The sequence below is a fragment of the Lepidochelys olivacea genome (assembly GCF_965140295.1).
Source record: "Lepidochelys olivacea isolate rLepOli2 genome assembly, chromosome: 12".
NCBI classification, from domain to species: Eukaryota; Metazoa; Chordata; order Testudines; family Cheloniidae; genus Lepidochelys; species Lepidochelys olivacea.
The window spans coordinates 20,912,501-20,937,500 of record NC_140422.1 but is presented as its reverse complement, the minus strand read 5'-3'; the positions used below and the strand labels follow the sequence as shown (position 1 = coordinate 20,937,500).

General features: G+C 40.2%; 1 protein-coding gene across 9 annotated transcripts in view; it reads right to left on the bottom strand.

The window, feature by feature from the left end:
- ZNF536 (zinc finger protein 536) overlaps positions 1–25,000 on the bottom strand; it is a 408,639-nt gene that overhangs the window by 299,115 nt on the left and 84,524 nt on the right. For 2 of the 9 annotated variants that reach the window (XM_084644827.1, XM_084644828.1), the window contains one exon: positions 16,416–16,552. The exons of 6 other annotated variants lie outside the window; for them this stretch is intronic. In XM_084644827.1, coding sequence (XP_084500953.1) covers positions 16,416–16,491 — 76 coding nt within the window. In that variant the 5' untranslated portion in view covers positions 16,492–16,552. Of the gene's footprint in view, positions 1–1,030; positions 1,068–16,415; positions 16,553–25,000 lie in introns of those variants that run through there. One more of the 9 variants, XM_084644833.1, reaches the window with a different exon arrangement.

Sequence of the window (25,000 nt, the reverse complement as noted above, 5' to 3'; positions counted from 1 at the left end):
ACATGAGCCACCCAATCAGAGGACAGAAATATCCATATTTGACTTACATAAACCATCAACAATGAACAAAAGTGTACATTTGAATATACAATTCTGAATTTGCAGTGTGTTGGTTAGTTAAAGAGGGCATGTGGTACTGCTTCTGTGCCTAAATGGATAACTTAAGTAACTGAGTAACACAGCAGAAAATCTGCATGGTATATTCAGTGGTAATATTCACAGTTTGCATTTTGCACAGTATTGTACAACTCATCCAATCAGCGAATAGAAAAAACAAGGTGATTTAGGTAAACAGCCATGATGGAATGATTTGTAAATATTCTAAATTTGTGAACGATCTACAATCCAAGAATAATAGTTGAACAACAAATGAATTCTCACAAATGAGGAAAAAAACAAAATGTAAATACAGGATCCACTATTAACTATTAGTTCAGATCTAATAATAACAACTACCCATAAGGTAGATACAATAATCCCTACCATAGGTCAGAGCCAAGTAGTTTAAGTCTTTTTAAAGGCCTGTTGAAAAGTGGAGTTCTATATTTGTTGGTTCCATGTCCTGTTAAGTTAATTTTTAGTCCAAGATACTGGGGTGCCTAATGTGATTTTTATATATCTCCCCTGCCTCACCTTTTTAAAGAGACTGTATGAATTGTAAGAGTATTAGAATTGTTACCTATATTGCCTTAACGCATTATCTTTACTCTTTATAATGCTTAGATTTTACTAGTTGTACCATTCCTGGATCACAGTCCAGCTAACACATAAATAATGCATAATTTTACCCACATGAGTAGTTCCCATTGAATGAAATGGGAACCTCTAGTGCTCAGCACTTTTCACACCTAAGTGTCTAAAGTTGGCCACTCAAAAACTGAGACACCCAATGTCACTCTTCCCAAGATGGCTGTTATTCTTTCAGAATAAAGCTTTCCTGCGTAGACAAATAATTATGGTAAGGAATGGGAAGAGAGAGAGAGAGAGGAAAGTAGCAGTTAAAATGAAGCAATGTGGAAAACTCACATACCTCCTGCTTAAGCCTAAAGCAATGAACCAAAACTTTGGAAAAGCAGCCCCTGGGTGAAGAAGAAAGACCTTGAGCTATAGCACCAGAGACCAGTCAAACATCCTCATACTTAAATTCTCATATCTCGAATACAAATGGTATAGCGAAATCTGGCTGGTCAACCTGTACTTTTCTTGCTCTAACCACTAATAATGTTTGAAAGGAGCTATTTTTGAAGCAGCCCTTACAATGTTTCGGCTCACTATTGTCAGGGTCACATCTCAAATGCAATTTGATTTATAATTATGTTTTAAAACAATAGCATGAAAATCACATTAGGAGGTCATAATCTGAACTTTGTCTACTTATATGCATAATATAGATCTGCAGTGGATCTTCAGTATGGCTCATCTGGAACACACTCTGCTTCATATTCTTCCCTCCCACCATTTAATATACTATGCTACAAGTTGGCCTGCAAAGAGGCAGTTGTAGCACCATCTATGTGAGTGAGGTCCAAGAGTCCATGTTCTGCCCTGTCATTCAGTCTACTCAGTAAAGAGGGATGGTGCTCAAGCTCATGGCCTTGGCCTCCTGTCTTGGACACAAGAATAGGTGACGAGAGGGGTTTTGGCTCTGTGAGCATCTTTGGAAATGGCAGGAAAAATGTAAGGCATATAGGGCCAGATGATGCAGGGAGTTTTGTCACTGACTTCAGTGGAGCAGGAGCAAGCCCACAGGTCACAACCTGCTGACGAAACAAGCCTAGCATGGCTTCTACTGGCTTAGACAAAAGGAGGTTCCCTTTTCCTCCCCAACTTTCTATGGACTTTGAGGGAACTAGTTCAAGTGTCTGCCAGGCACAATACCCAAAGATCAAGTGCTGTCTAAGGCTGAGTGAACTCTCTAGTGTGGTGTTTTCCAGGCTCAGAAGCAAACTAATCCCTGTAGAAAGAAAAGGAGGACTTGTGGCACCTTAGAGACTAACAAATTTATTTGAGCATAAGCTTTCGTGAGCTACTGCTAAGCTTATGCTCAAATAAATTGGTTAGTCTCTAAGGTGCCACAAGTCCTCCTTTTCTTTTTGCGAATACAGACTAACACGGCTGCTACTCTGAAACCTAATTCCTATAGGTTTGCTTGGAGGTTTGAGTTTGACCAGCTTGCCACCTGCCCATTGCAGGAAGCCCAGGCCCTTGCACTTGCCCATAAGGTGACAAAGGGGTGTTCCCAAGGCTTATTAACATACAGCTGACACGTATTGTGGGGCTGAAAGTTACCTACCTTCCCAGCTGTGCAAACAACTCAAACCAGTGTTCACTGAACTTTTCAATTACGTGCTGTAGTTTGCAAATCCATCAAACATTGAATACAAACTATAGTTCAGAGGGAACTGAGGTTCATTGAAAATATTTCCTTGCACTCTAACCCCATCACCTGATGAGAGAGAACCACTGACTAATTGATTCCACTCTGGTGTCTGTCTGACCACCAGTTTAGAGGCAAATTGGCACCAAAGAAGTATATACCTAAAGGTAAAGAGAAACAGATCTGTCTCTGAATACCAGTGCTAAAGCAAATGAACTAGTAAAAAAAAAAAAAATTAGTTGTGCCTTAAAACCAAGTTTGCAATTTTATAGGCACTTACTCCATAATTTGTACTTGGGCCTTCTGTTATTTTTAAACAAATCTAATTTCTTACAGCTGTGAAATTTACATTTTAAGAGTGTCTAGTGGCCATGCGCATGAATTACTTTATTGAAATATTTTAATGAGTTTGGGGTTCAACTCTGAAAGAATCCTACTGAATCCCTGTGTCCTAGAGAGTTACACTAGAACCTGACTCAGTCACAAGGAAGGGTTCATCTATGCTACAAGGGTCTGAATCCCCTGCTCGTGTGCACATACCCAGGCTCGCTCTCACTGAGCTAGCAGTGTAGCCATGAGAGCGTGGGTAGCAACACCATAGCTTCGCCATGCTGAGTACGGACCTGCCGGAACCCTCTTGGTATCTACTCAGCTCAGCCGCGCCCCGCTCGTGCTACCGCAGCTACGGTGCTGCATAGACTCGTGTTTCTTCTGCGAGAGCTACCCTGAGTATGTGTACACAAGCAGAGAATCGCACCACTCGCTCGTGGCATATATGCAGCCTGACACAGCCAGGGCCAAACCTGGATGAGCTCACACCATTTTTATGTATGCCTTACAAACACACTTAAACTTTGGGAATGTTCAGATTTGGAGACTGGGCTCAAGTCATGAAATTTGGCATTACTAGTTTTCCCTATATTAGAACACCCCAAAACTTTGGGAAAGTTTGTATTTCGTTCTAAACTTCTTGGCTCAGGTTTTTTTTGGGGGGGGAGGGGTACAAATAGATAAAACACAAGCAAGAAAGTTACAGAAAAAGTGTACTATTCAAACTATTCAGTAATGTTAGCCTCTATACTGGCCAATACTGGTCTTAATGATCTTTGAAAATACCACATAAAAGGGTACACACTGATGCAAACTCTCCAATCTTTAATACATTTTGATATAATCAAATTTGAGGCAAAAGCTGGAAGTCCAGCACATCTCCTAAATTTACCAGAGATGTACTGGAAGGCTTCCCTTTTGTTGTAGGAATTGAAGGACATTTGAAAAGTATAGGATTACATAAAACACATGTTCACCTTAGCACCCCTTGATTTATTTTGGTGGGTTGTGTCACAACCTGAACTCTTCTAATATATTTTTGTGCATGAATATGCTTTGTGAAATGCTGATCAGGTGCAACAGGATGTACAAGTTAAATGGCTACTTGTTTTGTGACAAAAAGCAGTGGAAAGAAAGAAAAGAAAAGAAAACTATTCCAACATCTTCATGAGGATTTATAAGAAGAGAAGATTGTCCTGGTAATAAGAAAATCTGACCACATTTTCAACTATCCTTTACCAGGACTCAATTTTTGTGTTTGCAATTTTGCAGGTGTAATAATCTTAATCTTTGGGACTGAACCAGATATCTCCAGGGCTCAAACATAGGCTTCTACAGCTTGAGCTAAAGAAATAAGTCCCCTAGCTGCGGCTGAGGGACTCATATCCTCTATGGATCAAGTAAAGATGTGAACATGTATCACACACTGAATAGCAGGTTACACAGACACAGATGAATGGGGACACGGTCAAACTGGATGTCTAGGTACATGACTGTGCCTACAAATCAGGAGTTGAGATGTCCAATTAACCTCAACTGCAGCCATAAATAATTGGAGTCACAGTGATTAGCATCTATAAACAGAGGTCAGTGTTGGAAACACAGCCCTAGTATGTGCACACCTTCTCACCTCACTTTGCATGGGTGTGTCTATGAGCACAACTACAATGAACTATCCAGATTGGCTTTTGAACCACTTACAATAAGAGCACCAGTTATTATTCAATACATGCTTTTTATCAGATTGAAGCTAAACTTTGTTATAACCGGTGGAGATAGTGGTTTGTGGTCTATGAGAATTCTGTAATAAGAAATGCTAATCTGTCTTGGGGCCAACAATACTGTTCTATTTACTATGCAATTAACAATAATTTGTCAAGATTCTATATCTGATAACTGGAAATAGGGGTGAGGGAAAACTAAAGGCATTAGAAAATTTCAAAGGAAAATTAATTGAGGGCTGTACGGTATTTGCCTGGACTTTCTCTCTCGTTCCCATTAAGAAAGCCAACCCACGGCTTCAAAGGATGTTTCCACTAAAGGTACTCAGACTGTAAGTTCTTTGGGGCAGGGACAAAGTCTTTCTTTGCACCTTGTGCATTGCCAACCATACTGAACAACAGTATAATTTCATTTTTAGAAGAGTATCGATAAAACACCAACAAGAAAATCTTAGTTAAACCACATGAAAGCTATAGTATCAAACCAGCAAGAGTCACAAAAAAATCAAGATTAAGACCAACTGTGTACACAATACTGTAGCATTTGTGGTAAGTTGCAGACAGAATATCACCCTGTTTTGAATTTCCTGGCTCTAATAGACTGGGTTCCCTGCCTTTGTGTCACTGAAACACTCTACTTTGTGTTTACACTTAAACCTGTGTTAAGCGACCACCATAAGGAGCAACAAAAACCGGTGACCTAATATAGGTGGTCTTTAACTAAGGATAAAGATAAATTATATCAGGAGCCACATGGGGATACTTTTAAGTGGATGTTTAAGACAAGAGATTGCCTGTGGTGGTGTCCATAGTGCAGTTTCACTATGATTTAAAGGTATAAAATACAGACGTGTAAACGCAATTTACCACAGAATTCTGTCTTTTCTTCTGGTCAACCTCTGACTATACACATGTACTGTAGGTCTATTGACCTTGATCCTGCAGCACTAGGAGTAGGAACAGATCTATTGCACAGATTTACTTGACCCACAAACATGATTTATGGGATGTTATGATCTATCTTGCTAAATCTATCTTTGCAAAAAAATAAAACAAATGAAGCTTTTTCTAAACTAGCAAATTCAGTCTTTGAAATTTGGCGCAAGGGGCTCGCTTGTGCCTATGAACTAGTGCCCCCAGATTTAGGGCAGCATGGAGCTACCCCACCACAGCAAGAGCTCGGAGAGCTATTGTGCTACAGGGAACTGCAAGGCCTCTGGAAGCTTCACAGCTCTCTCCTGCAGCTACAGCTTTTAAAAGGGTGCACCTGGTGCTCCCATATATGCTTGTGCAAGTGAAGGGAAGCACAGGCCACCCCTCTCTCTGCCCCTTTTGAGTGGCAATGAGTGGCACCACCCAGGCACAGCCCCCAAGCAGAAACGCAAACACAATACACCTTAGGATGGTATTAAGGAATGAGATATAAAATTTATTATAGAGTTTTATAATGGGAAGTGCCAGGCGATCTTAACTACAAGCAACTCTGCCTACAATATTGAACAGTGTACAGAAGGTCAGTCAGGTTCTCCTCTTTACCCTCTCACAAAATACAAGAAGAAAGGGGTAGCCATGGACATGGAAAAGCAACATATTTAAACCTAATAAAAGGAAACTTTTAAAATTATTTTTACACACTGCATAGTTAATCTGTGGCACATGCTGCCACAAGAGATCACTGAGCCCAAGAGCTTGGCAGCATTACTAAAACGATAGTCATATGGGTAATGTGAACAACTACAGTACAGTTACATAGGGGGAAATAAAAGCAGTATAAACTCTCATTTTCCAGAGCATAAACCAACCACCTAGTGATGGGAAATAGGAACAAACTTCTGCTTTTGAGCAGGTTATTTTATAATTGACCATTACAGGGATGTTTTACCTTCCTCTGCAGCATCTAGTGCTGGCCACTGTCAGAGACAGAACACCCAACAGGATGGACCACTAGACTCAGCAATTCTATGTTCCTAACTAGGGGCCCAAATTTACTCCCAGACTAAGACTTTGTACAATGTAGTAAGTTTTTCCTAAGAGCAATTCTTCCTGAAGTAATTAGCCCCTTGAACATCTGTGTTTTAGTGGAAATACTGATACGCCTCTTAGAACTTATAATAGCACAAAAAGTGATCTGACTCTAATATATTACATAAGGTGAGACTCCTGAAAACTTTTTGCATGAAGAAAGCCTGGAATTTACAAAAACCCATCAAGCATACAGCTCTAAAAACTATTTTCAAAGGTAATAAATTAGGTACTCTCTTAAATGTAATTCAATCATCCACTTTTATAGTAGCTTGATTCTATTAGTTGTCCTATGCGTTTTACAAAACAGAACTCCATTAACATTATTCACTTATAGTTTCCATCTATAAGTGGATATTCTGCTCAACAGGCTTTAAATAGATTCTTTTCTGAAATTGCTATTAAGCATACTTTTACTCTAAGGGCAAAGTAGGCACAGGATTATGCTTGTACTCCATGCAAAGGATACATTTTCAGCAAGCAGAATCACATTCCTATGAAGTAAAAATACATTATATAAGCTGATTGTTTCTATCCTTTCTAACCTTGTTCAATAAGGACTCTATTCTGGTCTTTTGAGTTACATACAAAGTCTCTGATTGGGCTGAATAAAGGTATCTTATGGGCCACTTGGTGACTCTGTGTCCAAGGTGCACTTCCATCATGAGAGACTGCTCATAAAAAAAAAGCAGGGTAATTTTTGTTTTATTTTCTCTATTTAAAAAAATGTAATAGGTGACTCCTGCCTTTATATCCCCTGTTTTCAGAGTCCATTATTAAAAAAATAGCCACAAATTTTCCAGCACATTTTTGCCCACCCTTTAATTAAAGGTTACCTACACTTGGCAACTCATTTTTTCGGTTGCGAGGTTTCACTGTAGGTAATGCGCACCCTTCGTCCTCATAATTGAAACAACCTCATATTCTGAATGTGGTACATACGTAGATACATACAATGCAGGGCCAAAATGAAAACACACGTTCAAGAGTCAGTCCCAAGGGACCTTAACCACTTTACAACATCAGGCTATCACAATACAGTAGTTTTTCCAGCTGTAACTAAATGCACACTGATCGTATAGATTTGGTACTGATAGCGCAATCTATATATAAATATACATGCATATATATATATATATATATATATATATATATATATAGGGCTAGATCCTCAGCCCTGCAGTTACTGCATTTGGAGTTCAAGTCTGGTTTCTTAAGGTGGGTAGCATGACGGAAATTATACAGTACATCTCCTTTGCTCCTGATTGGCTAAACCAGTACCAGGTAATTAAGATGGTCAGCCCCACTCAAAAAAATTATAACCATTTTTTCAGAGGAAAGAGCTGCATTTCATCTGACCACTCTGATTCAGCTTAGAGTGGAGGTGGGATTTCTGCTAGTCTAAGCCCCTGTTTCTGTCTAGCTCTGGCATACAGTGGCCTAGTAAATACATTGCCTTCTGCAATTCCTCTGGGATCTGTCTTACTTTCACTTTGTATCTGACCTGACTAACATATCTCCCAGTTTTACTAGGATAAATTTAGTAATATATCTGATGCGTGTTTCCTGTCCCATCACACTGAGCCCAATAGTACATTATTCCTCAAAAGAAGCCTATGAAATACACACTCTTGTCAAGCTCCTGAGCTGTGCCCAAGGAACATTCAGCAGCACAGTTCAAGGGTGGGAAAGGTACAAAGGTGACTTTAAGGAACCTTGTGATGTGCTTCCCTGATCTTGGGGCAAATCTGTTGCTGGGCTGGCCCCCAACATAAAATCAGAACATCTTAAGGGCTGCTATAATGTACACTGGCTGACAATGGCTCCAAGGGCACTTCCTGGTTGTGGGGGATCAGGATGGATCCCTGTCTATGCCCCCTTTTCTCCAGCCACCTCCCACCAGAACATCTGTGGTGTTGGAGCAGCTACATCAACAATATACCACCCAAAGAATCCTCAGCTCTGAACTAAATCCTCCATGAGGAAGATCCACTTGATTTAAGGGCAGAACTTTACATCACTGAAGCAGCAAAAACCTGCCCAATTGTATCACAAGATTAAGGGCCACCTCTGTAATTCCTTCAGCAAATGGCAGATTATCTTAGTACAGTATTCTACCATATTTTATTACTTTACCTGACCGAGTTGTTCCCTAGGTTTACAAAAGAAAATTGTATCCCTGTGGCCAGATCCTCAGCTGATGTAAGTCAGCAGAGCTCAATACAATGGAACTACCCAGATACACACCAGCTGAAGATCTGGAACCAAGAGTACTATTCCTGGGCTCAGATGGCAAAGGGAGGAAAGGTGAGAGAATTTCAGTCCTAGGTCTCTGATTCAGCTCAGGCTGTTTCTTCTTAGCATGTATTTTTGTTTCTGTGTAGCTGAACAACAGTTGTATTCAGCTGCTCATTTATCAGTAGAAATCAGTTTCACATGGGTGGGTTGAGTGCCCCTGTTTATACTTTCATTCCCACTATTTTAATTGTATATATTACATACATATTTTGTCAGCGAAACTCAGTGTGTAACCTGAAACACCTGTGGTACCCTGCTGTGGAGAAGGCCAGCGCTGCTGCTGCTACTTGTCTTCATTTGTTTGTTAAGCACTGATTTGCCACGGAGTCCTGTGACCCTGCCCAGGGTAGATTCAGTAGTGCCTGGGCGGCACGTTAGAAACAATAGGATTCCTTGAACTCACAGGCAACATCCCGTGGTTCACAAGGAACCACAATGGCAGGAGCTTGGGTTTGTGGGAAAATGTGAAACCAGGATTTTTTATGTGTATTAGTGTGAACTGGTTATGGATGTATGGCTTGGAATTTGGGCATAAACCAGAAGGACAAGAAAATTCACTGATGTGGTATACACCAGAATGGAAAGAGTTCACACAGGTCCAACATATATGAAGTGGGAAGGCAGGCTCAGAACAGTACATAAGTTGAAGCTATGGAGGAGGTGAGAGAAATTGTAATTTATATTTTAACTTTTCTGACATTTCTTTATTCTTTGCAAAATGAGAAGTTATTTATATTGCCACCTTTTATCATTTTTATTCATATTCTTTATTATCCTGTCCCCAATGTGTTCATGATGAGCAGCCAAGGACCTGCTGCTTTTTGGAAAGGCAGATTATTATTTAATGCAGGTAGAGTGCATGAAAATTCCAAGTTTCTTGTGGTGATGTGCCAAGATAATAAAGGGCAACTTTAAAAATCACACATCTGTCTGAACATTTTTTACACAGTACTTTTACAAAATAACACCTAAGATTCTGATATCCAAAACATTAGAGGGAAAAAAGCATTTCTCTGGTTTTTTTGTACATGCAGTTTGTGTGCAAGACAGCACTTTATGTATACTCAGTTTCACCTATTTCCTCTGTACAGTGAATGAATCCATTTGTCCTGCTCTTTTATGGGGGTTGTTCTCACAGCAACAAGGGAGCGAAATACACTGGTTTTTGTTGTTGTTTTTAAGAATAGGAGAATGTGATCATAAAACCAAGAGAACTCAAGAGCCGCTATAGGAACCAAAACTCATTACAGACCTTTTCAGACTAAATTTCAAGTTCATGGTGTCCCTTTTACGGTTCTAACGTTTCAAAACCCACCCTGTGCTACTGAGAAAGATAGTACTATGAAAACTTTCTAGGAAGCTTTCTCCATTTAGAAGGATTTACCGATACACATAAAAACCTGAATTAAGCTGTAAATCCTGTAGATAAAAACAAAACAGCTTTATGTACATTTTCCAGGACTCCCAAAGACTCTGGGCCTGATTCAGAAAATAATTACAGTATGGAAATGTCATGTGATTTTTGTCACTGATCTTTTCCATGCAAGCCAGTGTGCATGTGTATCCAATTCAAGATTCAAAATTGAAGACTTATGTGGAGATAATTATAAGTGAAATTAAAACACAGGCACTGGAAACACCCCGTTTTCCTTGAAAAATAACTGATCATCTAGTCATAGCAGGAACTTGCAAAGGATATTATACAATAAATTATTCGTGGCAAGCATGTTGCAGTCTCTCTCACTAGCAAGACTGTGGTGGTGAAGGGGACCCATTAAACAGACTCCAGATAGCTCTTTCACCGCAACATCCCTTCAGCCTGAAGTGTTATTTGACTTACATTTATACAGCATTAACACCCACAATATACTAGGAACTGTAGGATGGCATAGTTTCTACCCGCAAAGAACTTACCATTTAAGGCCCACATCCTGAACCCTCAGCACAGCTGAAGAGGAAGGTCCAGATTTGATCATAGGCCACCACCATCTTGCAGAATCCCCCACCAATTCTGAGTTTGTTCAACTTCTGACCCAACCCTTTGGGTACAGTAGGCCAAACCTCAGAACTGTTCTAGCAGCTGCAGATGTCTGCCAGCAGCCTCAAGGTGCCAGTCAATCAGCCAAGGATAGCCACTTCCCCCCACCTTGCCCCCTGAGCTAGGAAGGCAGAGGTACAAAACTGCTATAGCAGCCCTGCGATACCCAAGGATACCCTTGGAGATAGGAATTCTCCAGGTACCAGTTAGGTCTGCTTTATGGCTGCTTTAGACCACAAGAGAGGTGCAAAGCAGCCAAAGCAAACCCCAGGATTTGATCCCAAACTTATAATAAGAATGGGCTGATTTTTTTTTAAGGGCAGAAATGAATGGAAATGCTAAGTTCATATAAAACAAAATATAAACTAGTCAAAATCTTGGCGAATGCAATGGAAAAACATATCTTTATCACTGAAACACTAAGAAGTGCGAAAGTCCACATGATATATTTGAGTGCCTGCTCTCTTTATAAAAAGCACTCCACTCCACATTGATCTATGTGGCTGAAGAGCTGCTAACTTAAGCCCCGATCCTGCAAAGGGATTCATGCAAGCTGAATGCTCCATCTTATCCTTCTACAGTGTTGGGGCATAAAAGCAACCTTGACATAACTCACTGCTTTATGTCAATTTTTTTCTCAGAGATTCCTGAATGAGCACGAGTGTAGCACATTACACTAGAATGGCAGAGAAATTCCCTTTTGCTCTGTCTTGGTGTACATCTCTGTCTCTTCTTATTCAGTTTTACATTCATCTGAATAGTACACCCATCCCTTTTTGCAGTACAGGCATAGCTACGAACCCAAACAGTGGTGGGTGGTCATTGCTCCATAATTGAAACAATCATTGATTACTATTGAATTTTAAAGCCATGCCTGCCTCAGACTGAAGGTAAGAATCTGATCCTAAATCCATTAAATCACAGTCTTTTTAAGTTTAATCTTCAGAGAGGATTTTGGTTGTAAACAAAGAACACTACACATGGGAAAAATATCATGAACTTACGATTTTATGTCCAACCCTGAGGTCAAATTGTGTGTGAGATTTGGCAAGAAAAAGATTAGGTTTATGCAAACACATACACACACACTTGCATGTGGACAAAGTTGCACTGCACACATGTTCACACCCAAAATACACATGTGGTTCCCACTTTAGTACAGGCAGAACACAGATTGGTTGGCTCTGGCTTTTAGAAATATTTTCTTCAAGGCTTCGTTAAAAAAAATATTGCTTTGGGTGGCTCTTGAAGACACGTCATTATCTTTAAGGAGATGTGGTAGATCGGGTGGAAGCAGCAGTGCTGGAACAATTTTTATAGTGTGGGTTGCTGGAAGCCATTGAACAAAAATTTTAAACCCTGTATATGATGGGAACCACTTCAAGCCAGGAGGTGCTGCTGCATCCCCAGCACCTTTAACTCCAGCACCCTTTGGTGGAAGGTGCACCCTTCAATGAAAAGCACCAATTTAATCCAGCAGCCAATGGGCAGCAATGAGATTTAGGCAGCCTAAACATTATACAGCCTCTGGAGTGCCTCAGTCTCTTCCACATCCCAGCTACTGCATGGAAGAGGGGGAAAAGATTTCCTGCTGCTAATAATGATAATTAAGAGGAGACCCCCCTCTTCTGCTGTGAGACTCCCTCCTTCTCCCAATCACTGAAAGGGCTATTCAGTCCACTGGGCCTCCTCTTCTCTTCCTGATAGAAAATGAATCTTTTAAGTGTTCTTAAACTTGATCTAATTCCCTGTGACGAGAAATCAATGGGAGTTGAGGAAAGGGAAGAATCTTCGATCAGGCCCTAATACCCCACTGACTATGGACATGAATACATGGTCCTGCGAGTTTCCCAGGCTCCATCTTCAGGAAGGAAGGATGGATTTGGCAGCCACGTGAGCTCAGAATTGGCTTTGCCTCCCTATTTCTCACTCTAAGAGGTTCTGCTGCCTGGAAATAGGGAGTAGCCTCTGAAGTCGCAAAAGCTTGGGTGACTCAATGAGCTTCTGTATTCCCCAGGGCCACAGAGACAAGTTTATCCTGGACTTGGTCCTAATCTTGGATGAGAAAATGAAAGGAAAAATGTAAATTATCACAAAGACATAATGCATTCATAGCACTGTATCAAAACAACACATGGCAACAATAATAGGCTATACATTGCTGGCCTGGATTGTCACCAACATTTTCCATTTGGAGTAATAGCAGAGTAAAAAAGGGATATATTCTCATCTTTATGTGCAGTGAGATTTACAGCTTGTCTACATGGCGTCACAGTCCTGACTACAGGGCAGTAAACTATAAAGACAGAAAATATCTATATAAATCCATGGTAGGCCCACATCTTGAATACTGCATGCAGTTCTGGTTGCCCTATCTCAAAAAAAAGCTATATTAGAATTGGAAAATTTACAGAAAAGGGCAACACAAATATTTAGGAGTATGGAACAGCTTCCATGTGAGGAGAGATTTAAAAACACTGGGACTTTTCAGCTTGGGAAAGAGACGACTAAGGACAGCTAGGATAGAGGTCTATAAAAATCATGAATGGTGGAGTAAAAGTGTTATTTACTCCCTCCCATAACACGAGACCCAGGGGTCACCCAATGAAATTAATAGGCGTCAGATTTAAAACAAAAGGAAGTACTACTTCATACAATGCACAGTCCCTGTTGAAATCATTATGAAGGCCACCTATAACTGGGTTCAAAAAGAATTAGATAAGTTCATGGAGGATAGGTCCATCAATGGTTATTAGCCAAGATGGTCAGGGATTCAACCCCATGCTCTAACTTGCAGAAGCTGGGAGTGGACGACAGGGGCTGGATCACTTGATAATTGCCCTGTTCTGTTCATTACTTCTGAAGCACATGGCATTGGCCACTTCTGGAAGACATCTAGGCTAGATGGAGCACTGGCCTGACCCTGCAGAGCCATTCTTACGGAAAGTGCTCTCAAGTGTTGTGCTCTAGCTGCCCTGTGTAGACCCTCATGGCATGAAACTAAAAGGTTTGTGTTAACATAGTCCTGTTTGAAAGTGGACTGTATCAATGCAAACTAGATACTTTTTAAAAAAGAAAAAGGAGTACTTGTGGCACCTTAGAGACTAACAAATTTATTTGAGCGTAAGCTTTCGTGAGCTACAGCTTGTAGCTCACGAAAGCTTACGCTCAAATAAATTTGTTAGTCTCTAATAGGTGCCACAAGTACTCCTTTTTCTTTTTGCGAATACAGACTAACATGGCTGCTACTCTGAAACTAAGTACCTTTTAGTTCATGCCAGGAGGATCTACTTGGGCAGTTAGAGTACAACACTTAAGAGTGCTCTACAGTTCAGACATCCCTGTGAGGGCATGTGGACAAGCCCTTAGTATTAATAGGAGTTATGAACATAAATCTCTAGATACTTAGGTGTGAGTAAGTCCCAAATTCTGGAATCAGTATAGGATAAAAGTTCTCTAAAGCCTGGGCTAAGGCTGTCAACTACTCTGCTAACAAACGGACAGAAAAGAAAGTTCAGATTTTACCTGTGATGCCCCTTTTCTATTAACATTAATGAGATTAAGAGTCATGGGTCATACTTGGATTTAAGCCCTTTGGGGCAGAGACCATCTTTTTTATTCTGTATATGTCCAGCACCTAGCACAATAGGGTCATGGCCCATCTCTGGGGTGCAGTGATGTCCTGGTTCATTAGAGGAGCTCCTAGGTGCTACAGTAATAGGTAACAACAACAATGGTAATAATAAGGTCCTAAAGGGATGATATTCCCTGCCAAAAAGTCCCACACTTTTGCCATTACTGGTTGGGTATATCAATTCATTAAACTGCAATGCTGAATACTTTCAGAAAACATTACATGAAATAATACGTTCATCAGCCTTACATCTGCAAACTATTATTATTCTTTGGATTTTTGTTGTCATTGCTATTATTATCTATCGATACATTAGCTTTTCAGTGAAGACCCAGGATCAAAACAGGCTACTGGTCAGGATTTGCATGCATTAGCAGATCTGGCTTTGGAAGCTGAATTACCTCCTTCCATTATAGGACCCAATATGGCCCTCAAATTCCACTGACTTCATAGGAGGTCCTTAGAGCCTAGTAAAATCAAGTCCTATGACTGAAACTTATGCTGTAAGTATCTTTTTTCTAAGCAGAAATTAAAACAAGAAAGAAATTGAGGAATGTGAACATTGCAAAAAATTCAGTGCAAAGTTCTTTAGTGCAGGTGTTCTTATAATTGTGCTACATTTGGAAAACTCACAGCATTCAGTGAACCTTCAATTCACACACCCAGCTGCATGGGGTGGTGGTCTATTGTTAGTATACAGGTTTGCAATAAAAAACATGAAGTAATATTGGCTGGCACAAGGGCTGCCAACGTTTTTTCTTACTTTGTCTCTCCGCATTTATTTATTAGTTCTGCTTGCTTTGTTTCTGCTTTTACATTCAGCATATTCCAGGGTCATAGTGGGATTTAAAGAGGTAACAGCACACACAAGCCTTTTGAATGCTCAGAAAAAACCTCAAACAGGTTCACACATAAGAGAACAAAGATGTAAGGATGGCTTTGAATCTGAAGGTCTCTTACACTGCAAGTGCATTGCCAGCATGTCACAGGTGTATGCCATATGAGCAAGTGAAAAAAAAAATATAATGTGATTGTGAAGAGGTGTGAGGATGATGGGTCTGTGTCCAGAATGCATTAATCCCAGGGTGAATGTGTACATCTGTTAGATATTTAGATGGTTCCTACTAGTAGACTGTACAGATATCTAAGCAGGTGAACATCAACAGCTTTGAGACTGTATGTGAGGTGGCATGAGAAGGATCGCAGGCACTGTAGGCATCATGAGGGAAGGAGTGTATCTACTGATTATAACACAGGTCTGGGTAATCAGGGATCCTGAGTCCTATTCCTGGCATGGCTGCTGATTTGCTGTGTGATCGTGGGCAAATCTCTCTGTTCCTCGGTTTCCCTGTCCGTAAATTAGGAATACTAAACGTTAGGGTTGACCAGAGGATGATCATTCTGTTTCACAGCTGTTTTTGAGGATTCAAAATTTAGTTTTGTTCCACATTGTAATGAAAACAAAACCTTCTGGAGGTTTTTTAAGACACAGAATTGCATTGAAATGTATGGTTTTTAATAAAAAAATCTGAGCTTTCGGGGCTATGTATGTCTGGCTGTCTCCTGGTAGGTAGGTGAATGATTTTAGATACAGAATACTTAGTTTAAGTCCCTAATCTTCCTGATTCAGGGCAGGGTTTTTCATCCCAGCTCACTCTGTGTCAGGCAGAGTATAGGCTTGAGCCCAAAGGGGTTGCCCCCAACCCAGCCATTCTTTAGTCACTAGGCTATAAAGTGTGAGATTTTCTGTCTTCCCTTTCCCCCACAAAAAAATTAATGGAAATGGATACACCTCCACAAGTCAGCATATTGCAACAAAATGAAATTTCATCAAAAAATGTTCCAACCAGCTTTACTAAATATGCTTCACAGAAGAATGAAGAGTGTTCATTAATGTATGTAAAGCATGTTGAGAGAGGCATGGATGAAAAGTGTGAATTATTATCATTAGCACAGACAAGTAGATTGCAAAAGCTAAATTTACAATCCACATACCTAGTCCGCTCAGATTCTGCCACCCAATAGCTTGACTTTTGGGAAATGAGAGGAAAACATTTTTCATAGCAAGCATGAAAAGTCTTCTCTAATGCACCCACATTAGGGAAATGTTTCTTCCTTCAAATGAAAATTTTCTATAAAGAAAGAAAAACAAACAAAAAAAAATCGACAAATCACAAACACTGTAAATAGGCCAGCAGCAGCAGTGGAATCTGTATAGCTTGGGTTGAAGTAGTCAGAAGAATACAAGCCACTAAAGGCTTTAGAATCCTACCAGATCCTATAGTCAGAGGGCTAAGTTCTGCCCTTGAATGCCCCGGTGGCACTAACTGAAGTCATCGGGAGCTGTAACTTCACATTTGGCCCTGAAATGGTACATATGCAATGCAATATGTCTGTGTGTACATATGAACATATCCACAGCTGGATTTGGAGTGGAGGATCTGCCTCATAATGGCTGTGATTTTCAAATTTGTTTAGTATTGGCCAAACTCTGCTTCTACTGAAGTCAGTAGTAAAACTCCTATTGATTTCAATGGAGGCAGAACCAGGCCAATGTTGAGCAAATTTGAAAATCCAACTGCATAGTCAAAATCGTGTGTGTTATGCATACAGTTCGTTTGTGCTTGTGTGTGTGTGATATGCATACTGTTCATTTGTGCTTGTATTATATTGTATCTTCCTTTAGTTTAACAAACTAATGTACATGCTCTAACAATTCATTACAAATGGGGTACATGCAATATACTCTTTGGAGGCTAAAGAAGCTGGTACCAGTCTAATCTTTTGGGTACACACCTGCCTTGTGTCTGATACCACCTTTTTTGGATCATACCACTTAGGCATTCCAAGTACCTGATTCACCACTGCATGATTGCAGTGTTATGCTGGTGTAACTCCCTTGAAACACTGGAGTCCCACAATAGTGAATGAAATCAGTGCTGTGTATTAAAAATATTAATTGAGCAAGTTTTTAGTTGGGACAAGCGCATTGCATAATAACTGTAAAATATGCCCAAAATATTCCTTAGAACAGAGTCCAAAGAGTTTGATTAAAATTGACTGAAATTAGGCTCTTATACTTCTGTTTAAAAAAAGAGAATTCATTTATTCAGCTTAATTCAAAGATTAAATATGATTAAAATTTCTATAAGACGTCTAGCTTTTCTGAAATATACTGCAGTGGCCATCAAAATATTGATAGTCATTGGTAAATTACTTCTGGTGTTTAATCAATGTTATTTTTTTATCATCCAATTTTTTCTTCAAGTCAGCTTCTAACACTAAACTACATTTCATCAAGGTTGGTAAAATGTTTAGAAAGGAACAGATGTCAGAATATGGGGATTGCCAATAACACTGATGGAAGCCAGTAATTTCTTTCCTGTCCAAAGGCAAAAGAATGAAGAATAATCTAGACTGTATACAATAATACAAGATTTACTGCAACATTAATGGCTATAAAAAGTAAAAAGTATACAAAAGCTATCTCCATGTTTTCAAGCCATCACTAAGGATAGTGTTTTTCAATTTGAGACCATTTTTACTGCAAAATGAAAGGTCTATGTATTTTTAAACCCTTAAATATCCATAAAACACAGCTGAAGACCCAGAGCAGTATTAGTTGTTTCCAAAGATACCTGTATATTAATCTATTGTGTAGGTTAATAATTTTGCTAAATCTCAAAAAATATAGATGCAATCTTTCCTTTAAGAAAGCTGCTTGGCTTGTTATTTACAGATTGTAACATTTACATAAGAGTTTGGTTTAACAAGAGATATAAATATAGATAAAACCCTTAGGACTTCATTCTTTAAACTGCCCTCTAAAAATCTGCCCTGCAATTTGCAAACTGAATTTTGTGCAGACTATTCTTGGAAGCCTTTTGTGAATTAGGGAGAACTGACTCGAAGCAGGGCTGGTTAATCACAATTTTGCAAATTGTACGTAGCAATCATCCACACATTGTCAAATTCAGATCTATAAAATGCTGATGTTTTAAAGCTGAAAAATAAATTAGCTAAGTGGAACTACTTTGCTAAGAAAAAAATTAAATCAGTACAAGACCCCTTACAACAAAAATCATTACAACAAAAAAAAATAAAAAAATTATTATTCATAAGGCTGTTTCCCTTAAAGTGCATCTTCACTGCATGTCCCCACTACAAGCCCACCTCTGATAAATTCTACTATTCTCCAGTTCCAGACTGCACAGGAGCCTAATATAAATACTCACCTGCGTATAGTATGCAAATTCCTTAGCTCTCAAGAATAAACTTGTGGCAGGGTGTACTGTTTTAGAAGGCACCCGTATATTTGTCTATGAACTGGAAAAAGCCTTTAAATGAGGGAAGAACTGCTAAATTTTATTCATTGGTGTACCTATAGCTGATTTTCCTTGGTCCAACTAAGAAAGTTGGTTTGATCATATGTTAAAAGTGGAGGTCACTTGAGTAACAACTGTAGCAATATAGAATATACACAATAGTCTCAGGTGCATGATAAATTAAAACACTTAAAACATGAATAAGTGGCAACTAAATATGTGGGCAGTTGAAGATAAATGACATTGTTCTGGAAACCAGGATTATTTCAAATATGTTTTTCCCTCTCCCTTCCCTGCACTTTCAGCATATGGCTAACAACTCCACCTGTATTTTAAGACAAAGCTAAATCAAAATACTCCTCTTTACAGAGGTTTTGTGACTCGTAAAATTTAGTGTAATTAAGGTCTCATTCAATTTATTTTCCCTTATCTTTTGCAAACTGTCTGTTTCAAGCTTTGCAGGAATATGCTGAAATTCATGTAAAATATTTTCAGTTATCAGTGTAATTACATATGACAAGAACTTCCAACTGGAATACAAAAGTAACAATGTGTGTGTTGCTTCCTGTCCTGCCATTCCAAGACCGCTCGGTATAGATACAAGTTACAAACAGTGGAAACCCTGTTTTCATTAAGTTGATCTTCACAAAGGTCAGGTTCCTTACCTCAAACATTCCAACAGTTGCTTAGACTTCAGTTCAGGAATTCTGTGTAACACTGCTTTGCAAAAGCAAATATTTATATTAGTAAATACCATTAAATTATTATACTTGCACTGGTATTTTCTGCATGGTATAGTTGCAAAATGAGAAATGGAAATTTAAACTAAAGAGGAAGGAGGAGAAAAACATGTTAAGCTTGTATAGAGTAACAAACTTCACTGTCTTTATTGTTGCACTGAAGGCTATTAACTCAATGCATTGTTATGTTTTTCATTTTTTATAGCTATCCTAACACAAATTTACGATCACATGCTCCCCTCCAATACTTGGCACAGAGAACAATCTGAGGCAGAGAAGCCCTAAAATGAGTGGAAGGAAGGCAGGTTCTCGGCTCAGACTCAACACTGTAGGAATTGCACAGTTTGAGATGTTGGTGAGATGTTCAAAGAGGCAGAGCAGAGAGAGAGCCATTCTTCATGGTATGTTCTACTCTGGGAGGTTCAGAATTCTAAGCACAAATACTCATGGAAGTTATTGCAGGCTGGACCAGCCATAACTCCTCTCTGCATTATCTACTCCCTCACAGACAGCACCGGTGAAGAGGCCATAACCAGCACCAGCAGGATTCTTAAGGAAGGGATGGCCAGACAATCAAAGGATGGAAAGCCCAGAGATGGCCCAGGCTGCGCAAAGTTTCCAACAGATCCCCTAAGGGAGACAATTTGCCCATGAGTCCACATGTGCTAACTTACAGAGATTCAAGCACATGTTTTATCCTACAGTGGGTTTTAACACAAGAGGACAGTTATTACCCATTCATTGTACGCAAAATGACCCTATCGTCTTAGCCTGTTCATTTAAGAGACACTGGATGCTCATCACTTTTTAAAGGCAAGACATTTGTTTAGTAATATAAACATAGATTTAGGAGCCTAACCAGTTGATCCATACGACATATGAGGTGGGATTTTCAGAAGTGCTCAGCACTGACCTAACTCTGTTCCCATTGACTTCAGTTGGAGCACTTAGGCCTGCACTGAGCGTGGAGGACATGGAACTGCTCTAATCATTTATGAATACTGAGTGTTGACCGGGTTATTGGTATGTTCACTTTATGAAAATGTTGGTTTAGTTTATTAAAGGGGCAAAGGAAACAAGCAGGAAGGAAACAGAATAGTTCAAGATAAGCCACTCAGTAAATACACAGGGCTGCTAAGAGACAATGCCTGAATCATTAACAGTAAAGATTCTACCTCCTAGCTCCAGCCATCTTACAGAACTGCATTTGACAACCAGGGCCACAGCCAGGGAACCAGAAAAGCAAAAGGACTATAGCAGTTGTTGAGGAGCTGTCTGCAGAAACCAGGCTGACACAGGCATCTGTGTGTGGGGGGGGCGCGGTATTAAGCTTGGCCACCATCACAGAATGGTATGGGCTTTAGGTAAGACAGTCCACATGCCTGTCTCTTGTGTTAAAAATCCTTTTTCTCTAAACACCTTATTCCTACTCTTAAAATTAAACAATAGACTTCTGAAACCAATCTGGTCACTATATTTACCGCCGGTCAGATTCCCAAAGGGAAGAACAGGTGTCAAACTCCATCAGTCCTGCTTGGTAAGTACAGTTGATCCACAAGGTATTGTAGGCCCAGGGCCAGGCCTCAGAATGGGAGAATCACATGAATCCACATCAGAAAAGGCACAAGGCTTGAGACTTGGGAGGGTGCATTCAGAGAGAGCATAGCAGTGCAGACAGCCCAGTAACCATGGCACTGAGCACTTTTGAAAATCCACAGTATCTGAACTTTCTGGAACACCTGAGAGATTTGATTTAAGATCACTGAGATTGGTAAAGTCTGCTGATGTTACTAAACTGTTTTATTTAGTAATGGTCTGCTTCTGCTACCCTTATTCACCCTGCATACTACTTTACTCCATGAGAGATTCCAATGAAGTCAGTGGACTTGATATTCTCTTGCAATGAGTGAAAGATGCAAGGAGGAGCATCAGGAAGCTTTGATTCTCATGGCTGACCCTGACACATTTCAGAGCTGCTTCTAAGCAGCAATAACTTGCACTTGAGGAGTGAGAGAGATGAACAGTACTTTCAATATCTGTCCTTAAGTGATTTTTTGTCAAACTTTGATTCTACTAACATTCTACAGTGATGGACATTAGGTATGACATTTTTGACATAATTTCAATAGTGACATCAGAAATCTTTGATACAGGGAACATAGGGACTATCTGACACAGGCAACCGGATAGCTAAGGGCACTGGAGATGGGACACAATTCACCCCTAAGTCACCACTGAATATCCAGCCCAGTGGTCTAAAATTATTATCAACTGAAGGCTCTTCAGAGGCCTAGGCAAGAAGAGTAGCCTGACAGATGTGCAAATCACAAAAGTCAACACAACAAATAGCATTAATTAACAAAAAGGGCCAAGAAACTAAGGATTTAATGGTCAGAGATACCAATCTACTCCCTTACTCCTAAATGTGACCCTCTCCAATACATGACTGAACCCCACCGAGGAGGAAGGAGGGCTCATCGAATGGGAAAGATTGCACTACTGCCCCTATGCTCTGGATAAGATGGTAGAATCAACAGCTGTCAACTTCACATAGTTCATGAACAATAAAATTCACTGAAGGTGCAATACAAATGTGAAATGTTACTTTCAATTATGTATTTATCAAAAAATTTACAACAGCTTCACAATTGGCTAAATCTGCAGGTGTTAATAGTACTTATACACATGGAACAAAGAAGAAATAAATACTGACATGAAGGCCTTGAGTCAGCAAACACATGTGCTTAACTTTAAGCTTGTGCTTAAGTCCAGACAACGTCAATGCATATGCTTAAGTGCTTTGCCTTGCTATGCAATTGCACTTGCCATATTTTCTGAATGGACAAGGCTTATGTAGAAGAAGTTTAGGGTTAAATACCCTTTGTAGAGGCTTTAGCACAAATACCAAATCAACGCTAACCTCTGCGTGCCACAAGCTTTGCCAGTTTCCTCTTATGTTCTACTCATTTTGAAATGGAGAGCCACATTAGCAGATCTGGCATAGGGAGGAGTTACTAGATGGATGCCAGTGAAACACTTGGAAAATGCTCAACCAATAACTAGATCCAACTATAGGGCTACCCTTAAGTTTCTTTCAATGTATTTTATTTATAGTGCCTTGTTCTAGCTGCCAAACCCAGAACAGGCTCCTTAGTTGTTCAGCAAATTGTGGTTTCCCAGAAAATACTTACTGGGAATTAAAATATCTCCAAGCACATTCATTGTCGCTTAAAAAAATTATCCAGCATAATCACATAACATAAAAAAAGCAAAGCCCATTGTGTTAATCATGTGCTGGACCCTCTGTCAAGTCACAAACAAGTTTTGCTGTTAAAAAACGCAGTAGGGGCTGCAATATGTGGTGGCATCTGTTTCAGTGGAACAAAAGGCATTCATGGAATAAAGTGCTGCACTGTACCACTCGGCCTGTTTGTGACATGCCCTGTCCACAAACCAGGTAACTGACCTGCCTTTCGCTTCCCAGAAATACAAGGCCACAAGATGCTCCTACCTTTTCCCACAACATGTGTCAATAAATGGATAATAAAGTAAAATTTGGGGATAAAGTGTGAAGGCACATGTAGAAATTATGTGAGGAGTGTGCTTATGATCCAATACTAGGAACTCATCCGCTATACTTCAGTTCGTATATCCTTAGACCAGTGGTTCTCAAACTTGTTCTGCCGCTTGTGCGGGGAAAGCCCCTAGCGGGCCGGGCTGGTTTGTTTACCTGCCACGTCCACAGGTTCGGCAGATCGTATTTCCCACTGGCCGCGATTCGCTGCTCCAGGCGAATGGAGCTGCTAGAAGCGGCAGCCAGGACGTCCCTCGGCCCACGCTGCTTCCTGCAGCTCCCATTGGCCTGGGGCTGCGATCGGCTGAACCTGCGGACGCGGCAGGTAAACAAACCATCCCGGCCCAGCAGGGGCTTTCCCTGCACAAGCAGCGGAACAAGTTTGGGAACCACTGCCTTAGACAAATAAGATACAAGCACCAAGAGAATGGCTGTATGAGAGAAGGCTTTCCTCCTGACCACTCTGTTGAGTACATAGCTGCGAGGCCTCTAGCACCCAAGCTGGTCCCCAGTCTCTAACTTCCACTGTCAGTGGGGTCACATCTGTAAGGAGATGGCATCTGAAGAAGTTGTGCATGTGGTCCCTTTTACTCCTCAACCATTCACCTTCTCCCTTGGAGACCTGATGGCACAAACACGTTGGTCATGAGAAAAAGGAGATCTCTGTTGATTACAGCATGCTGTAATATAGCCACATTGTTCGGTGCTGAAGTTATCAGCTTCACAATCAACTGAGACCATGCACTTTCCTGAGATCGGTGGGGCTGATTTTAGGTTAGAATTTAGCTCTTACTCTGTAAGTCACAGTTCTCAATAGGGCAGAGATGACTAGAGAGGAGCCCAAACCTGACCCCTGAATCCAGACCCCAGATGCAAATACCCCTCAACTCTGGTGGATGGGAGTTCAAAACCCAGACCCAAATCTGCCTGCATCCTCATTTTGCTGCTTGGGCCCACCTCTCAGATTTCCTTTCACAGCAGTACAATTTCTCAGGTCTGTGCAAATGGTATGCCTGCACAATAAGTCCGCATACTGAAGAGGCAGGTGCCACTGACGCAATAAACCACAACAGCTTCTTCAAAATGGTTAAAGAAATTTTAATTCATAGATCACTTGCCCAATAGCCTGGAATGGCTCCTCTGGAGCCATTACAATCTATCAGGTCACTGAGGTGCTATACACGCACATTAAGTAGACACGTGAAAAATCATTAAGAAACTGGTGACGAAAAAAATTACTTTGCATGCTCAGTAAGATAGCATTTCAGTGAAAAAAAAACTTGGTTCACTTAGCTAGCTGTACATTTTACTTAGGGGAACCAACAGACAAGTAACTTCTCTTACCCACACACCCCAAAAAGAAAAGGAGTACTTGTGGCACCTTAGAGATTAACAAATATATTTGAGCATAAGCTTTAGCTCACAAAAGCTTTTGCTCAAATATATTTGTTAGTCTCTAAGGTGCCACAAGTACTCCTTTTCTTTTTGCAGATACAGACTAACATGGCTGCTACTCTGAAACACACACCCCAGTTTCCTTATTTCATTAGGTGCAGATTCTGCCACTCTTACTCATGAGTAGGCCCTTACTCTTCAAGTAGCACCAATGGGACTATTCCTGAAATAAGAAACTGCCCAAAGTGAGCAGAATTTAGCCCTTAATCATGTTTTTTCTTTAAAAAATCGTGGATCTCTGCTTCAGGTACCTTTCTGCTTTTCTACTTGGTTTGTTTTCATATTCTAAGTATCACTTTGAACAAACAGATAGAAAAAGCTATATATTGACTCTTGGACCAATTCTTTTCACAGTATGGTTAGTTTGAACCCTCGTTTGATTTTTTAAGGCTGAGCTATAACCCCTGGAATGAATGCAAAGGCTGGCTTCTCATAGAGAATCTTAATTATGGCACAGAGATAGACTACATACTTATTGCAGTATGG